This window comes from Haliotis cracherodii, unplaced genomic scaffold, assembly GCF_022045235.1.
Source record: "Haliotis cracherodii isolate W230 unplaced genomic scaffold, xgHalCrac1.p SCAF_21, whole genome shotgun sequence".
In the NCBI taxonomy this organism is placed as follows: Eukaryota; Metazoa; Mollusca; class Gastropoda; order Lepetellida; family Haliotidae; genus Haliotis; species Haliotis cracherodii.
This window is the reverse complement of record NW_027266277.1, coordinates 8,321,242-8,342,961: the sequence shown is the minus strand read 5'-3', so window position 1 is coordinate 8,342,961 and position 21,720 is coordinate 8,321,242. Positions and strand designations below refer to the sequence as shown.

Here is a 21,720-nt window from a genome sequence, read left to right as displayed (position 1 = left end):
GATGAAGATTATAAGAACAAATAACAGTACATAGATTGTCAGAATGTTTCTGACTACTTACATGTCACATTTATGGCACATTTATGTATATGCGATCCCTGAATCAAAGAAAGTCCCCTCGTACTGTTGACAGTGAACACGCCATTTTGTAAATGTCGGCCACAGGTAGTGATGTCATACGTCAACATTGTTGTACATATTTGGTAATTTCTTTGAGGTGAAGGTCCTTGAATGAGAGTGCACACGATCATTGTATCATGCTGTTTACAGTTTCAGTTATGATGTAGATTTTGCATGTTTTATACATTTTTTCACATAATTAATTTCCCTTTGGATATTTGTCAATGTTCAAAATGATATCATACGCAAATATAAGCCACAACATGTATGAACGAATCTTTGATAATCTCCTGTTTGTTTGAACATTGTTTACATAACAATTGATAGGTTTTTAGTGTCGAATACGATATTTCTTTCCTTTGGACAAATATTACAAGATGAAGCGTAAAGGTAACTGCAGCATGTACGTATTTCTTGGGATGTGTAATAGTCAATATCATAAGTTCATACATGTATAACCAATGCCTTTGAATAGCTGTTTCATTTTATTTTATAACTAAAAATGAATAGTTCTATGTTACTTTGACAAAATGGATAATATTTTTCGTAAAAAGATATGCACACATTTCTGAAATTGTCTTGGTCTTGGAATTTTTTTAAAAAAAAATTGTCGTTTGATACACAGAGCTGTGATAGCTAACGATTCGTCCCGTGCGTGTTAGCCACAAACAATTTACGAATTATTCCTCTTGTTTTGCATTATATAATCAATGGGTTCATTCTTTTTTCAATATTGTGATAACAGGATATTAAACTGTTCACTTTATTTCTCCAGGAATTGTAAAATGTATAAAATTAAACCCATGCCAAGTACCCTAGCTGTTGGTTCAACCGGATACGATTATCCTGATAATTCTATACCAATAGAGCTTTCTTCGCATCTTTTAGTGTGTAATTCTGAGACAAAATGAAGAGAAATAATAACGATATCTGTCCAATATTGAATATAATTTGGTTGTTTTGAAATATTATTTTGTGTATTTCATTACGTAAATTGATGCCAAACAGGTGCGTGTCTTGTCAAATTAAGACACACGATAAACTAGCTAATTGTTTACATATTCAAAACATTATTTAATTGGTAAAAGCAGTCATTTTATGTTGTGTCGAAAAATTCCGTTTTACACATCGAGATTTTCCATATCATGAACGAAAATTAGGGGAGATATATGATAATCAAAATACCAGAGTCATCTTTCTCCGACGTTATCAAAGACATAAAAACAGCCATGACGTCAAATAGAACGGTGTTATTTTGGGGGGTATTTCATTACATTTGATGATAAGGCTAGTGCTCCATTAATAATGGTGCAACATTAGTCAAATTACACTTACACATTCAGGAGAATGTTGGAATCTAAGGACTAAGTTATAGGTTAGATAGGGCCATCCATTTCTCTTTTACCACTTTTTTATGAAGCACGATTTCATCATTTCTTATGGGTTTTTTTTACAACTAAACGTATACAGTTTCTTTATCGATATTTGTGTTGGAATAGTTTGGTTCCTCGTGAACAAAACACCACGAAAATATATTATCCTTACCCACAGCTAATTCTCACCAAGTGACCTGAGTTACAATAAACTAGTGCTAAGCTTTGCGGAGTTATGCCCCCTTTTCTTTGTGTGTGTGTAACCTCTCTGTCGCCTTTTGACGTCATAGAGAAAAATCAGTTTTCGTCATTTACGGCAAGCTATTTTTGGCATTGCATGTTTGTCGTTATACATACGCATATAACTGCATTTGGTATATAGTTATGTCGTTCAGATATTAGGCAGTATTTTGTTCGCTCACAGATTCCGTAAAGCTTGTAAATAAAAAAAATCGTCGCACAGTACTTTTATCGGTGTACGATAAAAAGCGGAGAAATTTACTGTTTTTCAAGGTAGAAAAAATTCTCGGGCAACACTGTGTTTTTTTTTAAAAAGAGGTAGATCGGGTGCCGCGTGAGCGCAATTCTCGCACAACCTTCACTTTTCCGATCTTATGAAAATGTGCGTCAGAAAAAAAACTCGGCATCCAGAGGGTTAATAAGGTTTCAATCAAAACAAACTATATTCTTTTGGTATTTGAATACAGTTTTGTTTTTTAAGATGGGAATTAATTCAAACACAGTTTGCCATGATGGGCCTCCTTAATTTCGATGTGCGCCACTTGAAAATTAAATGCACCAAAAGTGCAATGGCATGGCCAAGAATGAAGTTTGGCTTGACTGACATCAATTCTTACAACTTGACAAAATATTTACTTTAGACTGTTAATCTTTGATCTGTAACTGAAACAGTTCGAAGAATTGGTATACCTAACTTGCATCTCATCGTCGATTATGCACCAGATTGTGAGTGTGTGATCAGTTGATGCAGTCCCAACACCACTCACACACATCATGTGCAGTGTTAGCACCAGTCCTACACCACTCACAGACCATAACCTACCCAGTGTAGGGTTAGCACCAATCCTACACCACTCACAGACCATAACCACCCAGTGCAGTGTTAGCACCAGTCCTAAACCACTCACAGACCATAACCACCCAGTGCAGTGTTAGCACCAGTCCTACACCACTTACAGACCATAACCACCCAGTGTTAGCACCAGTCCTACACCACTCTCAGACCATAACCTACCCAGTGTTCGCACCAGTCCTACACCACTTACAGACCATAACCACCTAGTGTAGTGTTAGCACCAGTCCTACACCACTTACAGACTATAACCACCCAGTGTTAGCACCAGTCCTACACCACTCTCAGACAATAACCTACCCAGTGTTCGCACCAGTCCTACACCACTTACAGACCATAACCACCTAGTGTAGTGTTAGCACCAGTCCTACACCACTCACAGACTATAACCACCCAGTGTAGTGTTAGCACCAGTCCTACACCACTCACAGACCATAACCACCCAGTGCAGTATTAGCACCAGTCCTACACCACTCACAGACCATAACCTACCCAGTGTTAGCACCAGTCCTACACCACTTACAGACCATAACCACCCAGTGCAGTATTAGCACCAGTCCTAAACCACTCACAGACCATAACCACCCAGTGCAGTGTTAGCACCAGTCCTACACCACTTACAGACCATAACCACCCAGTGTTGGCACCAGTCCTACACCACTCACAGACCATAACCTATCCAGTGTTAGCACCAGTCCTACACCACTTAAAGACCAAAACCACCCAGTGTAGTGTTAGCACCAGTCCCACACACTTACAGACCATAACCACCCAGTGTAGTGTTAGCACCAGTCCTACACCACTCACAGACCAAAACCACCCAGAGCAGTGTAAGCACCAGTCCTATACCACTCACAGACCATAACCACCTAGTGTTAGCACCAGTCCTACACCACTCACAGACCAAAACCACCCAGTGCAGTGTAAGCACCAGTCCTATACCACTCACAGACCATAACCACCTAGTGTTAGCACCAGTCCTATACCACTCGCAGACCATAACCACCCAGTGCAGTGTTAGCACCAGTCCTACACCACTTACAGACCATAACCACCCAGTGTAGTGTTAGCACCAGTCCTATACCACTCACAGACCATAACCACCTAGTGTTAGCACCAGTCCTATACCACTCGCAGACTATAACCACCCAGTGCAGTGTTAGCACCAGTCCTATACCACTCACAGACCATAACCACCCAGTGCAGTGTTAGCACCAGTCCTATACCACTCACAGACTTAAACCACCCAGTGCAGTGTTAGCACCAGTCCTACACCACTTACAGACCATATCCGACCAGTGTAGTGTTAGCATCAGTCCTATACCACTCACAGACCATAACCACCTAGTGTTAGCACCAGTCCTATACAACTCACAGACCATAACCACCCAGTGCAGTGTTGGCACCAGTCCTATACCACTCACAGACCATAACCACCCAGTGCAGTGTTAGCACCAGTCCTATACCACTCACAGACCATAACCACCCAGTGCATTGTTAGCACCAGTCCTATACCACTCACAGACCATAACCTACCCAGTATAGTGTTAGCACCAGTCCTATACCACTCACAGACCATAACCACCTAGTGTTAGCACCAGTCCTATACCACTCGCAGACTATAACCACCCAGTGCAGTGTTAGCACCAGTCCTATACCACTCACAGTCCATAACCACCCAGTGCAGTGTTAGCACCAGTCCTATACCACTCACAGACTTAAACCACCCAGTGCAGTGTTAGCACCAGTCCTACACCACTTACAGACCATATCCGACCAGTGTAGTGTTAGCATCAGTCCTATACCACTCACAGACCATAACCACCTAGTGTTAGCACCAGTCCTATACAACTCACAGACCATAACCACCCAGTGCAGTGTTGGCACCAGTCCTATACCACTCACAGACCATAACCACCCAGTGCAGTGTTAGCACCAGTCCTATACCACTCACAGACCATAACCACCCAGTGCATTGTTAGCACCAGTCCTATACCACTCACAGACCATAACCTACCCAGTATAGTGTAGCACCAGTCCTACATCACTCACAGACCATAACCACCCAGTGTTAGCACCAGTCCTAAACCACTCTCAGACCATAACCACCCAGTGTTAGCACCAGTCCTATACCACTCTCAGACTATAACCACCCGGTGTGGTGTTGGCACCAGTCCTATACCACTCACAGACTATAAGTATAACTACCCAGTGTTGGCACCAGTCCTACACCACTCACAGACCATAACCACCCAGTGTAAGCACCAGTCTTTAACCACCCAGTGTAGTATAGTGAATTGTAGCACTAGCACGAGGTGTATAGGTATTTTGTTGCACTGATAAATGTCATTTAAGACTAAACTGACAGTCAGCATGTGTATGTGACCATAGAAGAGTTATTTCATGTAAGAAGTATGCTGAACCAGGGTATCTGTTCAGTTAGATTGTTATTCTGTATGTTAAGAATGGTTAACCTACTCTATTGTGATGTTGCATGACAATATGCCCTGTCATGTTCAAGTATCATTAACTCAGTGATGATTTATTGCCATGATCAAGGTTTTTTCCAAATAGCATTCTATTGTCACTGTACAGGACTGAATTTTCCAATTTCCTGACCATCAGTCCTTTACTGGACCTGTACAACCAGGAACAAAATTGATATCATTCTGATTACATGCCTGAGGCTTGCTCCACCACAGCTGTTAGACATGGAACTTTCATTTGCTTGGATGACTTGTGACCACAGTGGGCATTCTTGACCCCTAGTGTCAGTATAATTGATGATGTACATTGACCTGAGTGCACTCCTGTCCAGACGGACTCGCCCAGCTGTGAATGATATAATACATACAAGGTTTTCTTGACAACTGGTCTAGGTGATACTATGAATGTTGAGCTGTCCTGACCACTAGTATTTGTGCTTGTAAGAAGCAGTACAAGCAGGGTTACTATTATTCCCTACCAATACTGACTACTGACTAATATGCAATATAGCACTAAGTAGAGTCAGGTTACTCTACCCGAGACCCAGAGACCCTTCCTAGTTAGAACTCTGCTCATCTTTTCATTTTAAACCATACAAAGAACAATAGGTCAGTACTTTCAAAGGCCATTTTTCTGGGTTGATCAGGCAACAGTTGATTTAAAGTGAAATTATATTTACATCTATCTAGACCTAGAACATTAAAATTTACATAAAGCATGTATATAATTCATGATAGATTTATGTATATATGCTAATGCATCACAAGTACAATCTAGTTTCAGTGATAAAAACTTACATTAAAAAGTATCCTTCGTTATGTTTGTAATGAAACATGAATGAGTGAAAGAACCTGTGAAGCCAATCACAGTTCCTTGCAAGTGTTGACACCTGTTTACTTAGTACCAATAAATAATTACCACTTCCTTGGGGAGATATTTAGGGTATTAATTATAACAGGTAGGTAATATTAATGGTATTTATTAGAATAGATAAGTTGGTAATGGAATGGTCATGGAATAATGAAAACATATTTTCCAGAAACCATTTCAAATTCATGTGATCCAAACTGAACATAGATATCGCATTTGGTCAAACCCACTAGAAATAAAAGTGAAATGGAAGCATTAAAATATGTAATATCTTGTTATTTAACTAAAAACATGAAGAATGCCATCCTTCTGACCTGATCCCGAGGTCTCTCTGTAAATAGTGTCTAGTGGCCTTTATATGCCAGGTTAGCGTGCAACAGAAGTTACTCTTTTGAAACCAAATGGTTACAAATACTACAATGGAAAGGAAAGATGTGTGTGAAGTTAAACTCTGAAAGTTACTCTAACACAACATTGAATTTACATGTATGTCCCACGTGTTTCATGGAAAGCCAAATATTTTTCATGCTTGACCAGGTATATATATATGTGACCACCACCACGAACTCCTTGGTTGCATGATCACTGGATCTACTGTTGGAACAGTGCTAATAGGCTTTCCTTTGCTTCCTTGTTGTTGTTTCATAAGTATTAATTTGCAAATTAATTTGCTCAGCAATAATATCAAGGTTGTATAATTGAAATAACGGTAATAATTTGCATGAGTCATTTTTGTTTCAGTTTGTTGCTTCAAGCTTTGTAAGAATGAATGGTAATTTACTGTATGTCATAGCAATGCTGATCAATTTCCTTGTTTGCATCAATAGTATGGAATCATGATGAAAAAGAGCTAGTGTTATATTTGTGTAAGTCCTGTTTGTGATCATGTTGAGCTCCATGGCAAGCTCCATGGCAATGAGTCCAGTGCAAATGCACACTTTTAAACATATCATAATGGGAAGTGACATGACACTTCATTGTCTGGATGTTCAATAAGATTACTTGGATGCATTAAAGCGAATCTATTGAATTTGGTTCAGCAGGACCCCAAGTTTGAGACTTGCTTGAGGAAGATCTTTGATGGTGGTTGTGTCTCCTAGGCACCAAGTCGATTTCTCTCCAAACTTGTATTATGGTTAATGGCATTGGCTTTAAAGGAAACTCCCCTCCAATAAACACCACATTACTCTGATATTTTATGTGCACAAAAATGCTTGATGCATATTGGAAGGTTTGAGCTTTGAAAATAGTCCTTTTATTTAATTTGATAATTAAGATTTTGTTATCTGAGATACATGTTTTATGACAATTCTATGCTGGATCACTTTTATTGGAGTAGAATTACAAACACTACCTGAAGAACAATCCATGCAATTTAGGCTTGTATTTTCTCTGCTTGTTTGCTATTCATCTGGGTCTTTTAGTATTCACAGTTGTCAATTGTTTGGACATGAGCTCCCATCAGAAAATGTAAAAGTATAGTTAATGTAAAATCCTTGTTAAAGGAGGATGCAATACTTGTACAGTACAAAAAGCAATTTGAGATTAAACTGAGTAAATAAAATCTCTGAATTGAAGAAATTTTGAATTAATGATAAAGCTGAATAATATAAAAATGTCAGACCAAATCATGGAAATATTTGCGAAAAACAGCCTTGGAATTAGTGGACCTATCTTCTTAATCTTTGATTAAACCTTTGAGGAAGCTCATGGTGGTTCTTAAATTTGATTTACTGTTTTCAGAATGAATGTTATTCAGTGTGGAATAAATCCATTGCTACAAGACGGACGCTCATTACTTGTGGTATAGAATCCTCCTGTTTCTTATCTCATTTTAACAGTGAACAAAAAACACCTGCAGGCAGAAGAAAAATGCTTGAGGATGAAAGAAAAGTAATCATAGCTTTATTGTTCAATGAGAATTTCCATATCTGTCTACTTCACATGTGACTTGTGGAAGAAATAATTTGATAACTGTCATCCTGTTGTGTGCAACTCCTCAGTGGATAAGCATGGGCAGCAGTGTCATTCTGCAATCCTGACCAGCATAAATTTGCCACAAGGGGAGGAACAGGCTTCCTCATCCACTTCAAGTAGCTATTCACTTCCTCCAAACGGCTTATTTTGGTCACCAAAATTGGTGGGCAACTTGTTAAGCTCCCGTCGTAAATAATGTTTGTGGCTGCAGTGAATTCTGACTGGGCTTACTGTCCTGGCAACAGGCTTGCGTGTGCTGTGTGCTCCCAGTGATAATCGCCATCACAGCAAAAGGACTGGACTCTCCAACGATTGATTGTAGAATTGATTGCGGATGCCATGTTTTTTCATCAAGATTGAATCGAAGAAAGCCACAGTCCCAGTGTCGGTTCAATTCAAGCTTGTCAATGAAGGAGCGATTACGGACTGGTGGGAGAAAAATGGGATCTTTCTCAACTCTGTTGCTGCTTTATCGTTTTACTTTCACTAATTGCCAAACTGCTGATGCCTGCGCAGACTTGGGAAAACCAGTGTCTATCCAACACTGCCCAGTCTTGTTGAAATAAGTCACCCTAACCTTTGTACTCAAAGCACTTTTAGGGAGAATTTCTAAGAGAAGAAATACTAAATTTAGTGTGAAATGGTTCTAATCCTTGCTAAGTTTCAATAAGAAATCCCCTTTAAGCTTAATTCAGTTTTGCAGAAACCGTACTAGACAGTATTGAAGTGGTAAAGATAGGAATGAGATTGATGATGATCATATGGCAATTCCTTTGGATGATGTACTGATGGAGGTGTGACAACTGACTAAAATACATGGTTTAAAAAAAACACTTGATAGGAAAGAGATGACTTGGTGTCGGCACTGTACCAGCAGAGATCAACACTGGCTGAGGGGTAGAAAAAATCTCACATTTCCTGCAGTTTTATTCCTAGTTGCCTTAAAATGAGCCATTGAAAAATGTTCAATCACATCTCATAACAGGCACTTTAATTTGGCTGGGAAAAGCCAGGCAGCCATCCATCACTGTGCAGACTGACACCACTGACTTTATTGTTTTGCTATGACCCAGGAGCTAGGCAAGCTAGGCAAGCAAGGCACTTCTGCACTCAACACTATAGTGAGATAGACCAAGCTCTTTCGATGCAAGTACACACAGTAGACTCACTCCACAAACTAATTTGGTTGTTTATTAATGTCTTGTTTCATTGTAGATTTTGTGTCACAAATGTTAAGGTGATTAACTGTGTGTATGCTGTACAGTGTCAAAAAGGATTTTTACTGAGAAATATTGCTTGAATGTGTAAATATTTGGATATATGTGAATTTCAGGTTTATTGTTTACTTTACTAAGTTGGGTGAGCTTAGTTTTAACTCTTGAGAATATCATTGCCTCTGTTGTCTGTTGCTTCATGGTGAAATGCAAATGGTGGCCATTGTCACAAAACCATAAAAGATTGGGCAGCTGAAAATTGACTAGGTTGCAGGAGAACCGATGCCGCCGTCAGAAATGATGTATTGCTATTTCCTTTGTCAGTAAACGATGGATGAATTGTGTTCATGTAAATTTCATTTGTCAAAAGTCTTCAATGTTATTTCTTTCACTGGGCCCAAAACTTGAGACTTGCTTTGTTGAAGAAAGAAATTAGGGGCAGATGTTTTTGCAATTAGTTGTGGAAAAACTCAGTCACATTATTGTGATGGTGTTGAAGGAAAATTAGAGGTTAATAGGTTTATATCCATACATCATTTCTGTAATCATTATTTCCTGATTGAGACCAGAATAGGGGAAATATTCAGTTAGCGAAATGTAGCAATAAAAGATGACATCACCGATCGTTAGCAGTATTTTCACAATGGAAATGAGGAGTTGTTTAGCATATCTAAGACTAAACCGTCATTTGGCTGCATCCTCGCACACAAATCTTTAATTCCATTCCAATTAGATATATGGAAGCGAAATTTACACTGTTGTGAAAACGCATTGATAGTCAGTAATGAGAGAGTGGAGTGTTATAGACATGTTAATTTGGCCACCTTGATTCCACTTGGGGCAATCTATCATACAGCCAATCTTTTTCAGGGTAATTTTCTCATTTAGAGTGTTTTGAGTACCTTGCAACCTGATGGATGCATGGACTAAGAAATCTACTTTTGGTGTTAAGGTTCTGTGTTGCTAAGCAGGAATGACCCTCATTCACAAAGTGCAGGGTCTCTTCAGTGATAAGCTTATTAAAAGTGTTGCATATATGATTAGTGTTGTTTTTTGTGTTGCAGGTACGAGTTGAAACTGAGAAGGGCTGGGGAGAATTCAGTGATGCTCTCTATGTCCAGACTGGAACAGGGCATGGGGAATATGGTGAGAATTAGGCACTGTTATACTAACAAGGATGTTTTCAACTATGCATATGTGTATACAACTTAACTTCTGATAGCTATGTTTTGCTGTTACAAAACCCATAGAACTAGAACAAGGGGTATGTATACTTTATTGTAGCTTAGTGCTGAAATTCCCAGTCCCCTGACAATACAGCATATCAGGGTTACACTGCCTCCCCTCCTGACTCACATCAGAAATCACCTAGCAAGAGTTAAGCAAAATTCAGTTAAGGGAAGTTATGAAACTTGGACTAAAATTCTTGATGTAGCATTGGTTATACTGTGAAATTTATATACTTCAATTTCTATGAAATACTGGGTTTTGCTGTCTTGACACTTATGTCCACCTGATCTTTTCATATTTCAGTGAATACCCCTATAGGAATCATTGCTGGCTCAATTGTGGCAGTCATTCTGTGTATGGCCATAGCTACGATAATGATCATCATTCTGCTGAGAAGGTGAGTGTTCACTCAGTCTTGGGAGCTTATGTCTGCAGTACCTGTGTTTACAGGCAACAGTGATATTAGGTTGTCCTTGATGAAAATTAGGTTAGGACCATAAAGATATCAACAGCTTGGCAATATTCGTCCACATGTATAGACATACCAGAGACAATAACTATACAAACTTGTCTGGAATAGATTTAAATGGCTGGAACTGTTTTCACTTTCAGAAACCGCCAGAGTTGTAGTGAGAAGAAGGACTGTGATGCTCCATACAGTCATGGTGAGTACCCTACTGTGGATATGCCAGCTCAACTTTAATGATATTGGGCTTCGTTTTTTATCTCCTTGTTTAAAATTGAGGTCTTTGAATTGTGAAAATATAATTTTCTGCTCTATGTTGCTACAAAAGGAAAGTGAATTACTTAAAACAGTGTGTAAAGCTGAAAGTCACTTCTTGTTTGAGTGTCTCCATGACCTATTCAGGCCTGCAAGAGACCTGCATGATGCACTCAACTCGCTTGGTATTCTCCAACTACATTGTACTTCCTGTCCTGTATTTTGTTCTCATTTGCAAGCTTTATCCACGTGTCACCTCATCTTGACATGCTTTTTTGGTGACATTGCTTTATTCAACCTCTTCTTGCGAAAACATTTCAAAGAAAAGCATTGCTCCTTCATTTAATTCTTCTAAACAAGTATGGAACATAATTTCTTGCTTTGTGAATGTTCTGTTTGGAATATATCTCAGTCTGTGTTTCTTGGTAAACCCTTTGTGAGAGTAGGTTTAGAAATATTTGAGGGAGCAAGCTATCTGAACAGAATCTGGTGACTGCATGGACATCTTGTGTTGTTTCATCTCTCATTGCATACGTGCGCTGTGTGACAACTGTGACCTGTAACACTAGCTTACACTCTTTGTCTGTTTGACATTAGACTTTGCTAACATTTGTGGTATTGAAGTGAATAACTATGACTCATTCTATTCTTATTGATTTTACATTTATCATCTGAATTTCAAATATTTATTAGAGATAGCCTCATCCACCTCTGTTTGGCAAATTTATTTCAAATTCTCAATTGGCGTTTTGGAAAATAGCATGAAATAATCAATTCTGATTTATTGCTCATTAGAGGGTGAAAATGTGACATATCTTTATCGCATGAATATTGTATTGTTAGAGTTGAATCGTGAGCCAGTGATAGGATAGTGCCAATTGTATTCCATTGTTGAATAAGTTGAAAATCAATGTTTTTAATTTCTAGGATTGTCCCTTTGTTACTGACATTGTGGGCTTGTTTTATTCATATCGGTATGCTCATTTTATCTTAATTATGAATCATTCATTAACTGTTTCTTCTTTGGAGAATAAAAGTTTACTATAGTTCATTTACCATAGAGCATTTCCTTTAGACACAAGTAAACAAAAAACCTTCTTTATTGTGTATTGAGTACAATATTATGTAAATGAGATTTTACTCTTATTCCTAACATAAAATCCAGTTCAGATTACAATTGGTGACAACGCTGATGCCATAAGAGCTTGTGCTTAGTATATGCATTGTCCAGGTTGTTGCCACATGTTGATTCCCCTTGTTTCTCTCTCTTTAGTTATTCAGTACCCACCGATGGACCCTCACCTCCATATAAACGGAGGATGTAAGTTCAGTCAGATTCTTCTTAGATTTAGATTTAGGTATTTAGTTAGATGTTATTGTGGATGTCCTTGGAGGTAATTTTCATAAGATTGTTTGTTGCCTTGTCAGTGCATCTCCCTCCCTCCCTCCCTCCCTCCCCCGCCTCCCCCAGCTGGCCCCACTCAGCTGGCTACCTGTAGCAGGCAAGACACAGACATTTCATCAACCTTTACATTACATTTTGGGTGGTGGGGATTGTCTTTTCCCAGATAGGGCCAAATACTGTTGTTTTAACAGATTACCATGGGATAATTATGTATGGTTGTGATATTGCCATGGTTACCATGTAAACTCTTGTTGTCAGTGTCTGGTACACTTATTGTTGTAAATGTTCTGCTTATTTCCTGCTATATAAGCACAGCCAGCTTACAGCTTCAGTCATTTATTTCACCGCTTTTCATGGTGCACTTTCATCTATGAAATTATGAAATCTCTTCCTGTTTTGTTTCTTATTCTATATTAAACTTTATTAAATTGTGACATGACATGATGCATCTCTGAGACATAGATTTGAGTGCACCCTTTCACTGATCATGTTTTCTAAGGGGAAATCAAGACATGATGGGTCAGCTTCAGAATACTTATCATTCATTCATATTATTCATTTGATGGTGGTTTCAGTCAGTGCATCCTGCTAAGTGTATTTTGACTTACCAGATAATGTAGCTTGTGATGACACAGTGACTGTTTCTTCTCCAGTGACGATGCCACTGTTTCCTGCCCACCCAGCATCTATTGGTGGCAGTTCAGCACGGACCTACATTGACCCACACACATATGAGGATCCTAACCAGGCTGTGCGAGAGTTTACAAGGGAAATTGATGCCTCTCACATCACCATTGAATCTGTTATTGGTGGAGGTAAGAAACTTATTCACCATTCATATTCAAGTGCCAAAACACTTTCAGCCAACTGTCTTTCAGAGTTACTTTAAGACCACCCCCTTAGTGTAGTGGATAGAGCGTTTGCTTTGTGGAAGGTCGGTGGTTTGGTCCACATCCACATCATACAAAAGAATGTTAAAAGATGGTACTTTTCTTTGAACCTGTTTCACCTCAACTGATTTTACTCATACAACAGGAGAGCAAACAGGACTTTTGGGTTTGTGGTTAATGCTCATAGAATTTGTATGTTGAACAAATTAAAACCATTATTGTTGTAATACTAACATGACTAACTGTTTTTGTTTATAGGTGAGTTTGGTGATGTGTGCAAAGGCAAGCTGAGAGTCCCTGGACGGATGGAGATGTCAGTAGCTATTAAAACTCTTAAACCTGGAGCGACAGAAAAGAATCGACTAGATTTCCTGACGGAAGCAAGCATTATGGGACAATTTGATGACCCCAATGTTATATTCCTGGAAGGAGTAGTCACAAAGAGTATGTATATGATTTCTTCTAGATATAATTGTTTTTGTTTTTTTATGATGGTATTGATGTTGTTTTCAGGCACATATGTTTGATATTGCTTCACTGTAAATCTAACCACAGTTTCAATATCTGAAGATCTTAAATGCTAGTAAATCATAGGATTCACGGATGCCTATGGGATGCAATGTCTCAAAGCAAATTGCAGTGCCTTAGATGACTGGGCCACCACTCCTTCATTGTTAATCAGGTAGATCAGATATGACATTTGTTGAGAATGTTAAGTACATATATGTGAATACAGGTTGCACAAGGTCAACTTCAACCATTGTTTTGTCTGTAGGTAACCCTATAATGATAGTGACTGAGTACATGGCCAATGGATCCTTGGACTCTTTCCTCAGGGTGAGTAGCTGTTTGTACTGGTACTTACAGAATCAAAATCACATATACATTTAAATAATTTAACAATAATTAATGTCAATTGTTTTACTAGCTATACTTCTTGGTCTATCATGAACTGTTGTGGACCTGCAGAGATGTTATGTATTACTGCTAGTGTGCATAAAGTAGGATTTTGAACCTGAAATTACGCTATTATGCTTGTCCTCATGTTTTCATGAATTATTTGCATGCTTAAAATATCACAGAGATGAAATTGTTTATGCACCAGTGACATGAAGCATTCTACAGCGTAACTATGCTGACCAATAAGAGCCATACTGTCAGCTCACATAGTGTTAAAATATCCATTTACAAGTGATGCAAGGTCTCTGATTGGTTGTTATGTTTATAAACAATCAAGAAGTTATTTTATTGATTGATCTATGTTGGTGCAGAGGGGGAACTAATTGCATGTACATTGATATTACTTTGAAGCTCAAAATACCACATTGTCTTTCTGAAAATGTTTAATTTGTGTCACATGATGAATTTAATGAATGTGTGGAGCTTAGATCACATGTTTCTCTTATGTCTAGGCCTAACGAAAATGTCCAGGCGAAAACCTGCATCATGGTACTGTTTACGGATATAGAATTATGTATACATAATTTTTCATGAGATATCTCTAGTTTTATTGATGCTATTGATGTGCCTGTTTCAGAATAACGATGGCAAATTTACAGTCATTCAGCTGGTGGGGATGATGAGGGGAATTGCCTCTGGGATGAAGTACTTGTCTGAGATGGGATATGTCCATAGGGTAGGTCAACTTCAAGTACTTGTCTGAGATGGGATATGTCCAGAGGGTAGGCCAACTTCAAGTACTTGTCTGAGATGGGATATGTCCATAGGGTAGGTCAACTTCAAGTACTTGTCTGACATGGGATATGTCCATAGGGTAGGTCATCTTCAAGTACTTGTCTGACATGGGATATGTCCATAGGGTAGGTCATCTTCAAGTACTTGTCTGACATGGGATATGTCCAGAAGGTAGGCCAACTTCAAGTACTTGTCTGAGATGGGATATGTCCATAGGGTAGGTCAACTTCAAGTACTTGTCTGACATGGGATATGTCCATAGGGTAGGTCATCTTCAAGTACTTGTCTGACATGGGATATGTCCAGAGGGTAGGCCAACTTCAAGGAATTGTCTGAGATGGGATATGTTCATAGGGTAGGTCATCTTCAAGTACTTGTCTGACATGGGATATGTCCATAGGGTAGGTCATCTTCAAGTACTTGTCTGACATGGGATATGTCCAGAGGGTAGGCCAACTTCAAGGAATTGTCTGAGATGGGATATGTCCATAGGGTAGGCCAACTTCAAGTACTTGTCTGAGATGGAATGTGTCCGTAGGGTAGGTCATCTTCAAGGAATTGTCTGAGATTGAATATGTCCATAGGGTAGGTCATATTCAAGGAATTGTCTGAGATGGAATCTGTCCAAAGGGTAGGTCAACTTCAAGATCTGGTCTGACATGGGGTATGTCCATAGGGTAGGCCAACTTCAAGTACTTGTCTGAGATGGAATATGTCCATAGGGTAGGTCAGTGGCTAACGATTTTACTACTTATGACATTCAGCTTACTTTGAATGTACCTGGTGAGCCACAAAGCCAGGATGCAGCTGATGGATGTCCTGCTATATGTGTATAGTAATTTTTCACAATGTGACATACTTTCAGAAAATATCGAAATACACTCTTTTCCCTTCAGGATTTGGCTGCCCGGAACATTCTCGTAAATGAGAATCTAGTGTGTAAAGTTGCAGACTTTGGTTTGTCCAGAGAAGTTGAAGCCGACACAACAGATGGCGCCTACACAACAAAGGTTGGACACATTGAAGCTTGGCTTATATGCTACATACTTAATGTTGTTAAGACATTTGAAATATTGAACTATACAAAGTAGTCAGTGTTTTGGAGCCTATATTGCATGTAAAAAGATGAGTATTGTAAACTAATTATATGCCATGTGATGCAGGGAGGCAAGATTCCAGTGAGATGGACAGCTCCAGAAGCTATAGCATTCCGCAAGTTTACCTCCTCATCTGATGTATGGAGCTATGGTGTGGTTGACTGGGAAATTATGTCATACGGAGAGCGGCCCTACTGGAACTGGTCTAACCAGGATGTCATCAAGGCTGTGGAAAAGGGGGTACCGACTACCTCCCCCAATGGTAAATATCACTGCTCACATCTGGGACAGTGTTATAAACCTTTTCATCACAACTGTATTTCTGTGTTCATGCTATCAACCACTGGTCTTACTGGTGAAGATTCAATTATTTACGGGCTACTGTGATATAGCTGGAATATTCCTCATTGTGGCATGTAACAACAAACAAATGGATACCAACTAGTTTAATTGTTCAGTGTACACTATTGTAAACTACACCCTAAGAACACTGCATAGTTTAAATTGTCCCCTCATTTACATGCATGGTACACATGAACTTGGGACAAGTCACTTTTTTGTCCACAAAGTATGTTTTTTTTTGCATGAATGAAGTTATTATTTGTAAGACTCTACAAGAGTTCCCATGCATTATTTTGTCATGTCAGATTGTACACTCTACTAGAAGTACTTATGGAGGTGCTGAATGGCCCAGTCTTAGGCACCACAGTTCACTGTGCAGAGTTGCTTCCCTTGGACACACCAGAAACCCATGATTGTGGGTTTGAATCCCCTAAGTTTGTGCTCAAAAGTTTCACTTAAGTGGTAACATCTGAGACCTGCATCACTTTAGGCTTTCCTTCCACATCAAGCTGACAAACTGCAATATAACTGGAATACAGTTCAAGCCCTATTCACTCATTCTTTAGGTGATACAAGAAAGGTAGTTGGTACACACACAGATGTAGTAAGATATACTTATCTGACTTTTACAGGACTGTCCCGAGGCTGTCCACCAGCTCATGCTGGACTGTTGGCAGAGAGAACGCTCACACCGGCCCAAGTTCACCCAGATTGTTAAAACACTCGACAAGTTGATCAGGGCACCAGAACTACTGAGAAAGATAGCCAAACCAAGGTAGTAAATGATTTGCCTAAAAACAAAGTATATGTATTATTAATGTGAAATATAAGAAACTATGAATGGGTGAATATTAAGGCTTAAATGATTAGGCCTAATTGATTAACAGTCAGCCAGCAAACATTATGTGGTAATGAATGCCCTTGTTTGCCAAATGCTAATAAGCTTTCTTCCAAGAAGATGAAAATGATTAGCCAGTAATTTGATCTATGGGTTACCATTAGGGAATACATGATGAAGAAAAGCATGTCCAGTCTTGTGGGTTTTTTTTATATCAGTATACAATCAGTCAGCATAACTAGAAGCAAAACTTCTTTCATTATGTTTGTGACTGAATCTGGGAAGTTTTGACCAGATGCTCAGATGAGATAAAGTGCATGTAATGTGATGCTACTTTGCTCCATTAAATTCAAAGCTCATATAAAGTCTTACTACTGTATTAACAATATGTACTGGTCGTCAAGGTATCCAGTTAGAATGGCACACCTAGAATGAGTACTATATCCATCTCAAAAGAGTTCATTTGTAAGGTTTCATAAGGCCAGACCAATTGTATCTCTCATTTTTCTGATTTTCTTTCATCATTAGAACAAGAAGATCAGTTGGCCAGGACTTGCTAATTGATGTTCTGGGGACATGTTTATGATGTTATTATTTCTTGTTGTTGCAGACCTCATAACTTCATAGACCCAAATGTACCAGACATGACTCAGTTCACCAGCATCGAAGATTGGCTCATCTCAATCAAGATGGAACGCTACATCGACAATTTCTTACAAGCAGGCTTCACCTCAATGGACCAGGTGTGTAGGATAAGTGTGAAGGACCTCATAACACTGGGCATCACCCTTGTTGGTCACCAGAAAAAGATTATGAATAGTGTACAAACTTTCAGAGCTCAAATTGCGGGTGCCCAGATGTCCGAAGGGTTCCTTGTGTAGCCAGCCTCCACTGACACACATAATCTGTGATCATACATCATTATTCATCTCGCAAGTGCACTGGGTAGTCAACTTTGTCATGTGATGACTTGGAACAGTTGACTGGTCTGTATGGTCACATTTCTTCGTGTTGGAAAACTTTTGATTAAGTTTCAACTTCTTATGGCTTGACTACAAGGAAAGCACTTGAATGTTCAGCCAAATAATGTCTAGTCTGCAGTTCCACAATTGGATGAGATCTGACCAATCATAAACAGAGGACAGTCCTGCAGAACATGTGAACTAAGATTGTGATTGGTCCTACAAACACATTTATTGTTGTGATTGAACAGTTACATTGCCAAGCTGTATATATGAAGTATTTATTGGCAAAGATATGTATGAATCATATTCATATCAGTCCAGATTCGGTGCAAGAGAGGATTTGGTGCACAGTGTTGATGTCAACTGGATACAGACTCAAGTACAAGATGGCCGCTGTAGAGCTCACTAGAGAATCTCCACCTGAAAATACAATGGTCATTTATAACAACTTCTAGTATTCCAACACCCAATAAATCATGTTAATATATCAGCTTTTTGAAAGGTATTTTTACATGTTTTTGAGCTATTGGCTTAACAGCGTAGTCCTGGTACTAGCGTTAGTTGGCGTAACCTTCCCTCAATGTCCACTTTCTCCACTTTATATGTGTACAGATATGTTCCATTGAAGGTAGTGAATACATTGAAAGTATAACAATATATGCCACAGCAGGATTCCATGTTCTACCTTACCAGAGATTAGACCAAAAATATGATGTATTCTTAACAATTTAGGTGTGTCATCAATGTTGCTTGTAATTTTTTTTAACATATTTGAAGGATTCTCTTGATGCACTGCAGTGTAAGACGAGAATCATCATGTTTGTAGTGAAGCTATGAACATTCATTGTTTCGTGTGATCAGCTATGCAAATGGACTGCAGATCATGTGACTTGACACTTGACACATGTGGTTATATCGGATGTGCAGACTACGTGCAGATTGTGAAATGGGAGAAGAAAGATCTCTGAGAGAGGACATGTGATAGGTATGTATTTTCAAACGGAACATAAATATTGGACAACTGATGTTCAAATTTGAGTTTGTCTTTCTCAGTTATTCTTTCAACCCATATGATGTGTACGTTATTGTCTTTGAGAACCTCTAGGTTTTGTAAATATTGCTGTTTAGTTGATGTATGTAAATATTGAAAGTAAATGTTTTGTTGTGCCCAGCATGTACAGAAGTATGAGTTGTGAATGATGGATGGAGAGATGAGGGATTACCAAGACGAGAGTGGCTCCCCTCCTTAGCATGGAGGAGTGTGTGAGAGTAGACTGTGTGTTATTGTGTGTCTCACTTGTTAACTATTCTCTTACGTCTGTCAACGTGTGTTGAAGTTGAACTTTCTTATTGTAATAACTTAGAACTGATCCTAACAGTTAAGACAGTTTCTGAAAAGGCATATCAGATGCAATTTGATCTACGCAAGATGCACTCCAGTTTAGAGAATTATGTACCTTTGTCATAATTTTAATACTGTTTTCAAACAGCATTTTGTTGTGAAATGCTATGAGTTCAAGCCATTAGTGAACTTCTTACTTTTATTTGAGAGACTGATAGTTGTTACTTTGTTTAGTTGGAAATGGGTTCAGTTTGTACCGTGTCTTTCTCATTTATTTGTTGTATGTAACTCATGAGTGTATCATGCATATCCATTATTCTCCAGTATTTGCACATCATGGGAATTGTCTCTCAGAAATACACAGGCTTTTAATCATAATGGCAATAATATGTCTATTGGATTGTGGCTTGTTAAATGGAATTACTCGGCATAAATAATGAAATTGTAATTAAAATGGTAAATTTCTGAGAAGATAACATACATGATGACACAGTCCTTCTTTCATTCTTTAGGCTTTACCACCTGTAGTATTTGAGTGTATGTGAAATGCATAGATTTATATTATCATATCATTTGAAGCTCAAATAGTTGTGTATAGCTCTCTCATTAAACAGAATGTTGATGTTTATCTCCTGGAAATATGGAAGTAGGTTGTTTTCCAAAGGCTTGTGAAGTTTCTATGTGGCATGTTAGATTTGTCTTAAGTAGCTCACTGGAATGTTTTGCTGCAGTTTTATTTACATTAGATATTCAAAAGGTGCTTGAAAGTTCACATTTTTGTTTTGTACCACATAAGATGAAAGTACCTGTCATTCATGAACATTTAACTGTTTTATAATCCACCATTTTGGAGATTTTTGTTTTGTTACTGATTAAGCAATTATTTTCTAGAACTGTGGCTCAAAGGTGCACTTTGTGTTTTAAGTTACGTGTTTTATTCTGAAGGATTAGTTTATGTATATATGCTTTTAACTTTCTTATAGTATCATTAGTTTACCGTTAGCATGTATAAACAGGTTACAATTGGCAGTGTTTTGTTTTAATGCAACTATGAGTGAATGAGTCTACTATGCATTTTATTTATTTCTATGATTTGTGTATATTATAAATTCAAAGTCAGAAATGCTCAGAGGATGATAAAACTATTACAACTAATACTAGGGGACTTGTCCTTTTAGATTAAACATACTTTTTATCTTCCTGTGAACACTTCAGCTGTACCACTTCATTCCTCAAACATAAAGGTCATTGTGTTCACAGCTTTTGTATGTTCAGCAATGTACAGGGGTTTTGTACTTAAATATTGCTGTAAGTGTTATTTGACAAGGTCAATAAAAAGGGCTATTGGGCACTTTATATTTACAACAGAAATAAATTATCAAAATTCCAAATCTTGCTATTTGAAGTCCACTGTAACTTCATTGACATTACCTTTCTCCCACAATATGCCGATATTTCATTCTTTGGTCATTTGTGGGAACCAGACTGATGATGGATTTATCAGAACTAAATGTATAAATGATCATTTGAGATTTACTTTTTTTGTGAGATATTTAAAAACTTATAATCTACCAACAAGGTTAATCCATGTCAGATTTCCAGGCCAAACTATCCAAAGAGCAATTACACAAGCCAAAAATCTGAGATGGATGACCAACTGAACAAAATGCCCAAAGGTTTGTGACACACGATAATCCTTGTTCCACGCCCTAAACATGGTTTCAAGGGAAGTAACTCCCTCCAACTGTTCCGGAATCCTGAAAGCAATATCAGCACAGAGGTGTACAATATTGTTATAACTTGTAATAAAACAAATGAAAATAAAAATGTATAAAGTTTATACAAATGATCTTGTTCTATATTACCTTGTCTGGACATTTGTTGGTGACCTATTAGCACCTAAACATGAGCCGAGGTAATGTGACTGTGCTCAGTCAAATGTGGATCTGTATCAGGCAGCCAAGAGGAACAGGTCCCACAGAAAACTGCTTGACAACTGCAAAACATATGTCGCGAATAAATTTCTTTCTTTCTAAACAGTCAAGTGAGTTTATCTGAGAG

At 38.3% G+C, this 21,720-nt stretch overlaps 1 protein-coding gene across 1 annotated transcript in view; it reads left to right on the top strand.

Annotated features, from left to right (window-relative positions):
- The window catches only part of LOC139470737 (ephrin type-B receptor 1-B-like), a 114,778-nt gene extending 93,304 nt beyond the window's left edge, over window positions 1–21,474 (top strand). Inside the window, 13 exon segments of the mRNA XM_071253014.1 lie at window positions 10,199–10,280; window positions 10,668–10,761; window positions 10,977–11,029; window positions 12,359–12,406; window positions 13,144–13,305; window positions 13,639–13,824; window positions 14,156–14,217; window positions 14,918–15,016; window positions 15,972–16,085; window positions 16,239–16,406; window positions 16,408–16,434; window positions 17,147–17,289; window positions 17,963–21,474. Of these exon segments, the coding sequence (XP_071109115.1) occupies window positions 10,199–10,280; window positions 10,668–10,761; window positions 10,977–11,029; window positions 12,359–12,406; window positions 13,144–13,305; window positions 13,639–13,824; window positions 14,156–14,217; window positions 14,918–15,016; window positions 15,972–16,085; window positions 16,239–16,406; window positions 16,408–16,434; window positions 17,147–17,289; window positions 17,963–18,233 (1,509 nt within the window). The 3' untranslated portion in view covers window positions 18,234–21,474.
- The last annotated feature ends 246 nt before the right edge of the window (window positions 21,475–21,720 follow it).